The sequence below is a fragment of the Watersipora subatra genome, chromosome 8 (assembly GCF_963576615.1).
Source record: "Watersipora subatra chromosome 8, tzWatSuba1.1, whole genome shotgun sequence".
Classification (NCBI taxonomy): Eukaryota; Metazoa; Bryozoa; class Gymnolaemata; order Cheilostomatida; family Watersiporidae; genus Watersipora; species Watersipora subatra.
The window spans coordinates 58,229,392-58,241,444 of NC_088715.1; the positions used below are offsets into that span (position 1 = coordinate 58,229,392).

The 12,053-nt window shown below is 36.0% G+C and overlaps 2 protein-coding genes across 2 annotated transcripts in view; one reads left to right on the forward strand and one right to left on the reverse strand.

The window, feature by feature from the left end:
* LOC137402785 (uncharacterized) overlaps positions 1-2,121 on the forward strand; it is a 59,503-nt gene extending 57,382 nt beyond the window's left edge. The window contains exon 16 of the mRNA XM_068089292.1: positions 977-2,121. The gene's annotated coding sequence lies outside the window, so the exon portion shown is untranslated. The remainder of the gene's footprint in view (positions 1-976) is intronic.
* Positions 2,122-2,232: 111 nt separating this feature from the next.
* LOC137402787 (amiloride-sensitive sodium channel subunit alpha-like) overlaps positions 2,233-12,053 on the reverse strand; it is a 33,472-nt gene continuing 23,651 nt past the window's right edge. The window contains exons 9-13 of the mRNA XM_068089293.1: positions 8,624-8,723; positions 6,769-6,841; positions 5,912-5,969; positions 4,164-4,362; positions 2,233-2,411 (exon numbers count right to left, since the gene is read on the reverse strand). Of these exons, the coding sequence (XP_067945394.1) occupies positions 2,233-2,411; positions 4,164-4,362; positions 5,912-5,969; positions 6,769-6,841; positions 8,624-8,723 (609 nt within the window). The remainder of the gene's footprint in view (positions 2,412-4,163; positions 4,363-5,911; positions 5,970-6,768; positions 6,842-8,623; positions 8,724-12,053) is intronic.

The following is a 12,053-nucleotide window of genomic DNA, read 5'->3' on the forward strand; positions in this document are numbered from 1 at the left end:
CCAATATCAATGATGAGACACGTACCTACTGATGGCCCGGTGTACTCCTTCCTTGACTAAGGCCTGGCGACTATGTAAAAACCAACAAGAGCAGCAGGTCAAAGAGGAAAAGCACGGCCCTCATGGCGTAAGTCACCTCATCCAAAAGGGATCCAAACCGAGGAAATGGAGCTGGCTCTTTGAAACTTGAGCAGCTACCTCCAGCACATTCTGTCTGACTGTCGACCAGGTGCTGGGAAGTGCTAGCAAAACAAAACCTGGAAACTGGCAACTCCTACAAGATGGCGGCTATTGGGGGAATGTATCCAAGGCCATGGCTGACATGGTATCTGACCCAGAGCTAAGCAGGACCGACCAGGACCTATTATGCGAGGAGGTTAAACCTCTGGAGTACAGGCCTAACAGAATTACCTGCGGGTCCAGTTGATGCTGGAGCCGAAGATTAGATTAGAGTCTCCATTGTCCCAACTGGAAGGGAATGTGTGGCAACTGTCGGCTGGACCTCTTCTTGACTCGGTTCTAGAGAAGAAACCGGCTGACTGACAACTCAGCCCAGTTGGACCGAGAAGGACCAGTCCATCTCCGAGCCAGAAGGGCATTCTCATGTATATTTTAGTCAATAGCTATAACTGGACATATGACAGACCAACAAACAAACACTTAGATTTATATATATATATAGATGAACTGTGATGTAAGTTTTCGTCATCAACTTCAAGGTCTTTCAATTTCTTATTCTTTGAGGCAGAGTTTAAAGGATTAGTATAACATGTTAGTAAAACCATTGTTTACATTGAAACTAGCTTTAAAAACTAACCTTTCGCATGGAAATGTAAGAAACCAACTAAAAATTCCTCGTTCTCCTAAATCTTATGCTAAATATGGCTATGTTAAACTTTTTTCCACTTGGACATCTCTACGCATTATGTATGTCTAATGCTTGTACAGCCATTTATTCTTGTGTGTCTGTTTGTAGGCAAGGTGATCTATCCCACTCTGTACTGGTGATAGTCATTCTTCGTAACGTAGTCATTCAGCAAGAGGTTTTTGCAACATATCATCAAGCAAGTCTCAATTTACCAGACTTCATTTTGACCTACAGTAAACCAACTGTTTCTCAGAGCATTAGAATTTATCAAAAGACTTCATATTTCTATTCCAACAGTCCTTCAGCATGCATGTACCCTCGTACTCTTCACACGCATCACCTGAAACACTCCATTTTTTATTTGGATGATTATCTAGGTTTAGTTTGTTATTGTATAGCGCTTTTAAAATGATCCTTTGTAGCTTTCGATGATTTTTTATTCCTAACTATTGTATATTATTATGCTATTTTAATATATTGTTATAATATGCTTGTAGACTTGTCTTACAACATTATAAGCTGAGATATTACCACTTTTGTATGTGTTTGAGTTGAAAACGCCTGAATTTTGAATCTATAGTGCCATGTAAATTTTGTTTTGATTCGGTCTATTGGTAGAGTGTTCTATCATTCTTTGATATGATTTAAACTGCTTTGTATTTTACTCCTAGCTCCTACCGCTATTCTGCTTATGCAATCAAAAGTTTAGATTATCAACTGATATGCTCCTTACAGTTGAATATATAGTTAGTCTTTTTCTTTCCAATTATAACATTCTAATATTCTACAGCATTCATTCCATATAAACTTTACAAGATGGTATTAAAATGGACTGCATTATAAATTATTCCTGATCAGCACTGGCACTGCTGCTCAACACACCCTTGAACTCTGGTCTCAAGATGTCGCAGGTGTCAGCAAATGCATGTCATCATAGCAAAGCCATTTTTTGAGAATGTTTTCATTGCAGAAACTGCTTTTAAGAGATATGCCATGGCCGTCTCACTTCATGAAAAATCTAGTACCTTGTATTGCTAGAGTCCTAGACATGCGTGTCTGCTTTTTGCTATTTGTTCTACCAGCAGTTTTCTGCCGCTATGTATTGTTTTCATACTTGCTTGCATGTCAGGTGTTGTTTATGGGTTGATAGTCCAGGAGTTCAGTGCTTGTTCAGAAAAATTGGCTTGCTTGGTACGATTATTCGTGTCTCACAAATAATTAACAATCCGTAGATGTCTAAGGCTAACTAAAATATACTGGGTCAAAGAAGGAAGAAAATTAATAAATTTATTATTTTTAAGTATGTTTATATTACAAATAATAAAATAAAAAAAGGGGTTTATGATGAATCTCTATGATAATGATTAGGTTTGATGCATGGAAGTCTCTTGAACTGTGATGCGTTGAGAGTTGGGATGAGTCTTTCTGCTCTTTTTGTTCGACTTGTATTTAACACAACAGAAGACCAGTATGTCGACAGTGTACTCAAAAAACTCGAAAATGGTCAACATCGACCAGCCAACCCATAGTCCGAGTGCACCTCCTGTAAAAAATAAACGAGCTATTTTAGATATGTACTGTAGGCTTGAAATCTTGCTAACAGCACAGCAAATGTTTTTTATAGCATATCGCTGATATGTGGCCAAATATCTCTATTCCACTTTTTAACTTTTTGTTGCCAAAATTCAAACATGCGTGAACACACCTTAGTGGCTTATTTTTGTGCATAAAACAACTCAAAGCGTGGCATGTGTTCTATAGATATGGTACACAAGTCGCCTCACTTTCCAAGCATTTGCAGGTTGGGTAGAGTTAACGAATTTGAGGTAAAAGCCCAGCAGTAACAAAGCGAGATATGATGTGCACCACTTTTACACATCATTAAGATTTTTCTAGCTGTTCCAAGATCTTATATTACAGAAACATTCATTACCAGGTTTTTCAAGAACAAACAACAGTGTAGGCAGTACAGCAATACGGTAAAACCGTATTGCTTCTTAAATGTTTGACAAGGTTTTCCGAAGAGGATGTAATTTTTTGACCAGCATATTCAGTTATAAAATAAAAGCTAACACGAATTTCAATTTTGTTACTACAATATTGATTGTAACTTATAACCTTGATAGAGGGTTATCAGTAGGTATGACAATGAAAAAATTTGAAATGCACACCCTCAAGCGAAGCAGTACTAAAGTTCAGACTGTATCTATGCGAGGGTTGTAGAGAATCTTTACTTAACCATGCTGCAAAATATATACCGTAAGTCCTTATGCACAAGCCGCGCAGCTTGTCGTTGAGCGCGGCTTCTGGTTCAAGGTAATAAGCCGCGGCTAAATCCAAGTTTTTAAAACTTACGTGAGGCTTAGGGCGGCTTCTCGATAAATGCGGTCTCTGCTCAATTCCGCGCTATAACCATAGAACCGCAGTCATGATACACTTTTATGTACGGGATTTTGGCGACCTACTCGTTTATTTTCAGGGTCATGTTTATGGAATACTTTAGACTAACGAAGAATTTATCGCTAATGTTTAACTCACCACAGTCGTAGGTCATAAAAACCGTTTCATTCCTGACCACATATTTCCATAAACGTGAAGCCTTCTAACAGCGCAATAAAAATTTAGCTGAGACATGACAAAAAGTAGTTGATGCAAGGGTTTAGAAATTTTAATTCGAACTTGGAAGTAAAAGAAAATTCTTTTCACATGTACTGATGTAGCCTGTTTTCTTATTCAAGAGTACTGGGTATAACGAAACCCTTCTCAACACTCTCGCTCCTGAAGGGGTCAAGGACGACAAAACCTCGGTCATTAGCCGCGGTCTGTGGGTATACGCGGCTTGTTGGAGGATTATTTTTTCTTTCGTGAATCATCTGGTTTTGAGCACAAGCCGCGCGGCTTGAGCATGGGGACTTACGGTACACGTTTAAGCTTTCAGATGACAGTAAAGTGGAATAGCTACAAAATTTAGAAAGCTATGGGTAGAGCATCTAACTTCTACAGTTAGAGGCTTTGCTTGTGACCCGTAAGTTTATTCTGCTACTTTGCTATGGTCATATAAATATGACAAAACTATTTGGCAATATCTAATACAAGGTTAGGTTTGTCTTAAAATCAAATTTTGAAAAAGACATTCGAAAATATGGAAAATTTTTAGGATAGGAATGAAGGCGACATATTTTTAGCAAAACAATCTCTGACGCCTACAGCAGGTCAAATATTCTTTAAAATGGTAAGCAATAAATGACAAACAGAGCAAAAGAATGAACACAAGTAGAGATAATAAAAGACAAACCGAAATCGGAAATGAACTGAAAATCTGTTACTGAGGGACTTTCGCTAATTTGGGTGACACTCAAGGTTTCATAAAAAATCTGCAATTGGAGAAAGTTCTCTTTGATGGGAAGAGCAATGGTGTCGGCGAGTTCATAGTGAGATGTGAGGGTCTCGAATAAAACTGGCCTCTCATCCTCTACCTCACGCTTCAGGTCTGGCTGTAACGCACAGCATAATATGGCAAATATTAAATTACTCTTTTTACCATGCCTATAAATTTTGTTACCTTCATGTCTAGGCAATTGTCAAACAATGTTAGGCCAAAGTTCTTGCAAAGAAATGTTACATCTGTATGACTATCTGTATGACAAACTGCCACTAAGACTTGAGTCAGAGAACCTTCAGGCGCTGCCTTCTATGGTGTGTGAAACACACCAATATGGTGTGTTTAACACCATATTGGTGTGTTAAACACACCATATTGGTGTGTTTAACCTCCTTGAAGGTTAAACACACCAATATGGTGTGTTTAACCTTCAAGGAGCCTAAAAACTTAAAAGGCACCAAAAACTGTTAGTAGAATATATTTAACTCCAAATTGGTAATACTTTTCAGGTAAAACAATAATAATATACATGTTCACTTTATTTCAAAGTTTTGTATTATAATGAGTTTTTCTGAAAAATGGGAAAAGCTCTTCGTCTAATATGTTTAAGAATAAACCAGCTTGTACAATTGTACAAGCAGTATTTGTACTCTTTTTAGTGTCAAACTAACTATAGGCTATCTATAGATGAATAATTGACAATGAATAGGGTAGTATTACAGCTGCTGTTCCAGGCAGCGATTTCGCAAGTGTAACCATTTCAGGTTGTAGTCTGCTATTTGGTAAATTTACAGAATTTGAAATCTTCTAACTACAAAATAAAATATATAGTCTTGTATTGTTTTGTGCAAAAATAGTGGAGTGCAAAATAAACTGGACCTTTGCACATTGAGCGAGCTTCTCAAACTTTATTTATAATTAGTCATTCTTGTATTTGTTGCTTGTAAACAAACATAGATTATGTACTAATAGATTCAACATCTTGTCAAGATACAGAATATTCCATCAAGTATTGTGTTGAATATATTTATACACCCAAATCATATTAGATTAGCTAACTGTTGTGTCAATTAGATTAGCTTTGTGTAACTAATGTAATAAAAATGATTGGATTACATGTACATATCACCAGGTTTCATGAGATGGTTTCTTGTTTCTAAGAATTATACATATAAATTCTTTGTTTCCAAAAAATAGTTTTTTTCAAACCATATGACTTTAAATAAGAAAATAATAATGGCATGGTGTGATCATATTTGTAAAGATTTTTTATTTTAATTTAACCAAGTTAGCTTAACTTTAGTTAAAGATGAATTTACACAAAATTTTAGTAATTTTATCACAAAGTATCGGTATTTTTCTATCAATTGCGATTGTTTTTGATGTTCAAGGTGGTCTGATTGCCAGAATGCTTCAAAATTAAAATACGAAAAATTTTCTTGCTGTCAAAACAGAAGTAAAATACCTGCTGAAATTACATCATTTTTTGGTCACATGTAGTCGATATTAATCCAGTCAGTCAGATCACTTCAAACATCAAAAGCAATTGTGGATCATAACAAAATACCAATACTTTCTAATAAAATCTGATAAAAAAGACTGAGGACAGTGACAATAGCTAGAGGAGCTACTACAGAGTTAGGCCTAGACTGAGTACTCACCATGTAGGTTGGCGAAGGCCAGGTGGTAGAGGAAACCGACACCTCATACAGATCTTGACTACAAAATGTAATTTCCATTTTAGCATCAAACAGCAACCTCAGTTAAACAAATTTGTTATGATGGTAAAAAATAGGATAAGTCTCTGAAAACTAAAATGCACTGAGAAGAGCAGCCAGGGACTATTTTATGAGCTATTAGAAAGAGGTGCTGTTATTGCAGTACACAGACAGTAACTAACATAACCTTGACATGTTTGATGTCATAATTCTCACACTTTCTTTAAGCTGGATGCAGAACTTTTGAGTCACTCAACTACGGTGAGTTTGTAAAAAGTAATTTGATTATTTTTCTATGAACTGTGAACGATGTCTCAGAGTGTATGTCATGCATCATTGAAATGGGTTTAAAAAAGGTTTTTTACCATGAGTCAATACAAATATAACTCTCATGAGAGCATTATAAGCTGAGATATTATCACTTTCATATGTCTTTGAGTTGAACATATCTGAAGTTTGAATCTATAGTGCCATGTAAATTTTGTTTTAATTGGATTTATTGATAGAGTGCTCTAGCATTCTTTGATGTGATTTACACTGCTTTGTATTCCTAGCTGCTACCGCTATTTTGCTTATGCAATCAAAAGTTTAGATTATCAACTGATATGCTCTTTACTGTTGAATAAATAGTTAGTCTTTTTCCATCCAATGATAACATTCTAATATTCTATAGCATTCATTCCATATAAACTTCACTAGGTTAGTGTAAAGTTTTCAAGTGTAAAGTAACAACTTTCTACCATCTCACAAATTTGTTACAGTCTCTGCAGCAATTTCTGAAAGGTTTTGTTACTACTTACTCACACGGCTGCCTGCATTCATCACACGGTATATCTCCTGCACTGAACTGTGACCAGCCTTCGGCCATACAAACTGTAAGTAATGCACATTTAAATATAATCCAGAAGAACTCGATTTTTTGCGGAGTTCCATATAAACTTTTAATAGTTGGCTACTCTGAACCATATATCAATACAATACATGGAGTTATGGGATTAAAGAGGGGGCATGTGTGTGATTAGGGAGGGGCATGTGTGTGATTAGGGAGAGGGCATGTGTGTGATTAGGGAAGGGGGCATGTGTGTGATTAGAGAGAGGGCATGTGTGTGATTAGGGAGGGGGCATGTGTGTGATTAGAGAGAGGGCATGTGTGTGATTAGGGAGGGGGGCATGTGTGTGATTAGAGAGAGGGCATGTGTGTGATTAGGGAGGGGGGCATGTCTGTGATTAGGGAAGGGGGCATGTGTGTGATTAGAGAGAGGGCATGTGTGTGATTAGGGAGGGGGGCATGTGTGTGATTAGAGAGAGGGCATGTGTGTGATTAGGGAGGGGGGCATGTCTGTGATTAGGGAAGGGGGCATGTGTGTGATTAGAGAGAGGGCATGTGTGTGATTAGGGAGAGGGCATGTGTGTGATTAGGGAAGGAGGCATGTGTGTGATTAGAGAGAGGGCATGTGTGTGATTAGGGAAGGGGGCATGTGTGTGATTAGAGAGAGGGCATGTGTGTGATTAGGGAGAGGGCATGTGTGTGATTAGGGAGGGGGGCATGTGTGTGATTAGGGAGGGGGGCATGCATGTGTGATTAGGGAGGGGGCATGCATGTGTGATTAAGAAGGGGGTTATTATTATGTCAGAGGAACAAACAGCATATATTATATCATTTATAAATTTTATATCATTATATATAAATTATATTATGATATAAATTATATCATTATGGTATAAATGATATAGGTGATTATATATAAATATTATATTATTATCTATTTATCATTATATCATTATAACATTTTTCGATCCTTTCAGTAACACATACATTTTGTAAATCTTTCTTACCAAATGGCCATTGAGCCAATAATTTTAAGCAAGCGCATCATGTCATATCCAAGACTTCGGACTTACGTCATCAATTTTATTTTAAAATATCTTTTTTTGCCCTCAAATTGTACATGTACACACTATATGCCTCACCACTCTTTTATATATATCTCGCAGAGAAGAATCAATTATTAAAGCAGTAGCCGCTTCACGCTCACTCAACTATTCTGATACACCATGTGCTATGTAATGCTCATCTATCTCTCATGTTTACATAACAAGCCATCAGCATAAAATACGCTGAAATAATCAGTTTTAAAAATGAACTTGGAAATGATTTTAATAGCTTTTGTCAGAAAGTATCAGTATTTTTCTTTCATCTGCGAACACATTTGATGTTTGAGGTGATCTGGTTGCCAGGATGTTTCAAGAAAAACACGTGCAAAGTGACATCACTAGTTTATATAGTTGCTATAGTTGATATTGGCTAATGTTTTCAAGTTGCAGCGTTATGCTTCTCTATTCTGTCGGTCTTTTTGACAAAGTGCAACTATAGACATCATAATCACACTTTTGCTTGATATGAGCAGTTTAACTGGGATCAAATTTTATTGATTTTAATCTTAAAACACCTTGGCAGTTTGATTCCCTCAAACATAAAAACAACCGCAAATGATAGAAAAATGCTAATATTTTCTTATAAAATCTACTAAAAATTTAGTGCAGTGTCATATCTCTAAACTGATTTACTATAGGAATGTCAGTGTCTTCTCTCTAACCAAAGTAAGCATAAAAAACATACTGTAATAAAATAGTATTTTACAAATGAACACGTACCGGATTGTTGTCCTTGCGATTCGCATGGCTCAACAGTTTTTCCAAAGAAAGTAGAATTGTAAGGAATTTCAGGAACAAAGCATCCGCACTGTAGAATGACCTACAACAGTGTAAGATACTAAGTGCTCTTTTTTAAGAAGCGACTAACGACGAACTAGATAATACTTATTTGACTTTGTTAACTTTCAATTATTTAAGATCAGGCATTACCTAGGCGAATGCTCGGCGTTGCAAGGGCAATAAATTCAAGTAACTCCCTCATAAGCTAGTAAAGTTACTAAAACAATTGCGTGTTTGCAGACAGTTTAATAGTATGTTACTGGAATTGTCAACAGTGCTAGTTAATGACCCCAAAGCTTTAATTTTGAGCATTTTAAAGAATAGCGAAAACATAATATCATTATGCTTTATTATTTATCTTGAAGTGTTGACTGATGTTCTAAAAAAAGAATCAAGGAGATTGACCAACCAGAAGCTGAGATATAGCCAGCCAAACACAGGTCTACCAAAAACATAAGTGTTTTGGTAATCATCAATATATGACGTACGAAATCGACTTGTGTGCCATTGGTCAATTAAGCCAACTAATGCGCTCTTCTATAACAATCACGGCGTTTTAATTGGTTTAATCCTTGGAAGTATAGAACAATCAAATTGGCCCTAACAATCATTGCTCTACGAATTCCGAACCAGTCCCTCTGACGAGTAGATTAGTTTTAGCATAAAATAATTACATGCATCTATTATTTCGCAACATTTTGCTATCTTGCTAGTTCAGCTCAGTTTTGTTGTTTTCCTACTTAGCTTTCCTATTCAGACTCATCTTTAGCGTTGTTCAGATTTTTTTAACTATAGCTAATAAATGGAATCAATTAAATCAATCATCAATCTCGGTTATCATTTGGAATTTTCTACAAATTATATTAGTTACATCATTTATTCTATACGCAGTTATATTATTATTTTGTATAATATGCATTATGATTATTATATTAATCATAAAAAATAATCATAGATAAGATAATAGATCAATAGAAAAATCAAATCAAAAGTTATCGTTTTCTTTTCTTACAGCAAGAGCAGCACGGTCAAGTTATTCTTTTTAAGATTATGGTTGTAGTGAACTTACAGTCTGTTAATAGTGACGATAATCATGAAAATCAACTGAATGCTGCAGTAGATACACAGTAGAAAAATGATGAATGAACAAAAATTCACATTCCCATTTCTTATTCTAAACGAACTGCAATCGCGGATGTCGCATATAGACTATACACGCGCCGTTCGTTGAACAGAGAATCTTCGGAGCATATCCGTGGAGATCGAGTTAAAATTTGAAGCGCAATAGTCAAAATCTGCTCTTCTGTTTTGAAAAAGCATGGCGAGGGGTTGTGGGCAAATGCCTTTACCACACAATGTTTGCTTGATTTTCCTGAGAAACCAGAGCTAGTCTGTAAATTATTTACTATCGCGAGAAGCGTTTCACATCTCGTAGCCAAAACAATCATTATACGTAACGGCGGTAAGGGTGCGCAACTCCGGCACATAAACATTAAGTCGATTTCATATGTCACCGTTTTCGGAATTTTCGAAGGGTTTTCCTCTGATTCTTTATTAGGTAGACCTGTGTTTGGCTGGCTATATCTCAGCTTCTAGTGGGTCAATCTTCTTGATTCTTTTTTAGAACATCAGTCAACACCTCAATATAACTAATAAAGCATAATAATATTACGCTTTCTCTATTCTTTAACCGACGTAATGAAGGGCATAACAGTTATTTGTCGATTGGATACCGTAGATCATTTATCGATTGGATACCGTAGATCATTTATCGATTGGATACCGTAGATCATTTATCGATTGGATACCGTAGATCATTTATCAATTGGATACCGTAGATCATTTATCGATTGAATACCGTAGATCATTTATCGATTGGATACCGTAGATGATTTATCGATTGGATACCGTAGATCATTTATCGATTGGATATCGTAGATCATTTATCAATTGGATACCGTAGATCATTTATCGATTAGATACCGTAGATAATTTATCGATTAGATACCGTAGATAATTTATCGATTGGATACCGTAGATCATTTATCGATTGGATACCGTAGATCATTTATCGATTGGATACCGTAGATCATTTGTCGATTGGATACCGTAGATCATTTATCGATTGGATACCGTGGATCATTTATCGATTGGATACCGTAAATCATTTGTCGATTGGATACCGTAGATCATTTATCGATTGGATACCGTAGATCATTTATCGATTGGATACCGTAGATCATTTATCGATTGGATACCGTAGATCATTTATCGATTGGATACCGTAGATCATTTATCGATTGGATACCGTAGATCATTTATCGATTGGATACCATAGATCATTTATCGAATGGATACCGTAGATCATTTGCCGATTGGATACCTTAGATCATTTATCGATTGGATAGCGTAGTCTAATAGTTAAGCCACCTCTAGACCTGGATCAAATTCAGTGCCATGCAGATTTTTGATTGCTAGAATTGAATTGGTATAACTAATGACAGCTTTGACCAACAAAGAGAGAAACCCTGAGATTTATATATACAGATGCGAAGCATTTGAGACCAAACTCTCCTAGATGAAAGCCTTTGAGTAGATTGGAGTATTTTAAAACAAATGATTAGGTTTACTTTTTATGTTGAGTTTCATCCTTCTCTACTTGGTCAACATACCCATTCACCTATTCATACATATGTCTGCTCATCTCCTAGACTAATTGCTTTACTAGTGGAACAGAGTCTAATCCATACTGATCTATCACCTACCTATGTTAGCATTCAGCATAAAGGCTACCTCAGGGCAAGAACTTCACTCAGTTGTGTTGTGAATATTCAAAGAGCTGTTAGAAAGATGATCTCATAACACAACATTATTGTGTAGCCCTAATCAAAATGTTGTTTAGATGTTCCGCTGACTGCACAACTATTTAAAACTCTGACATGAATATGGCTGTAGGTGCTGACCGAAACTCATTTTGAAATGTAAGAAATATATTTTATAAACTGGTTACATCTATATATATAAATCTCAGAGTTGGTTTGTCTAACATTTGTCATTTGCGTGTCCGGTTATAACAATAAAATTTTAGAAACCAAGAAAACGCTTCGAACTGAAAACCCCCAGATCTGCAGATAGGCGTGCTATTCACAACGCCACACAGCCTACTTACCATACTATAGAATAATTGTACACATACTTATTAAACCTGTCAATCTTTATTGACGGTTGGTTTAAATACCCATGCTTCACTATTCAGCTAGCACCTTTGAACTAATATACTAGAAGACAAATTTTAATAGACAAAATACATGCCCAGACTTCCCCAAAATGCTATAAATGTATGTACATTTAGCATAAATTTAATTAAACT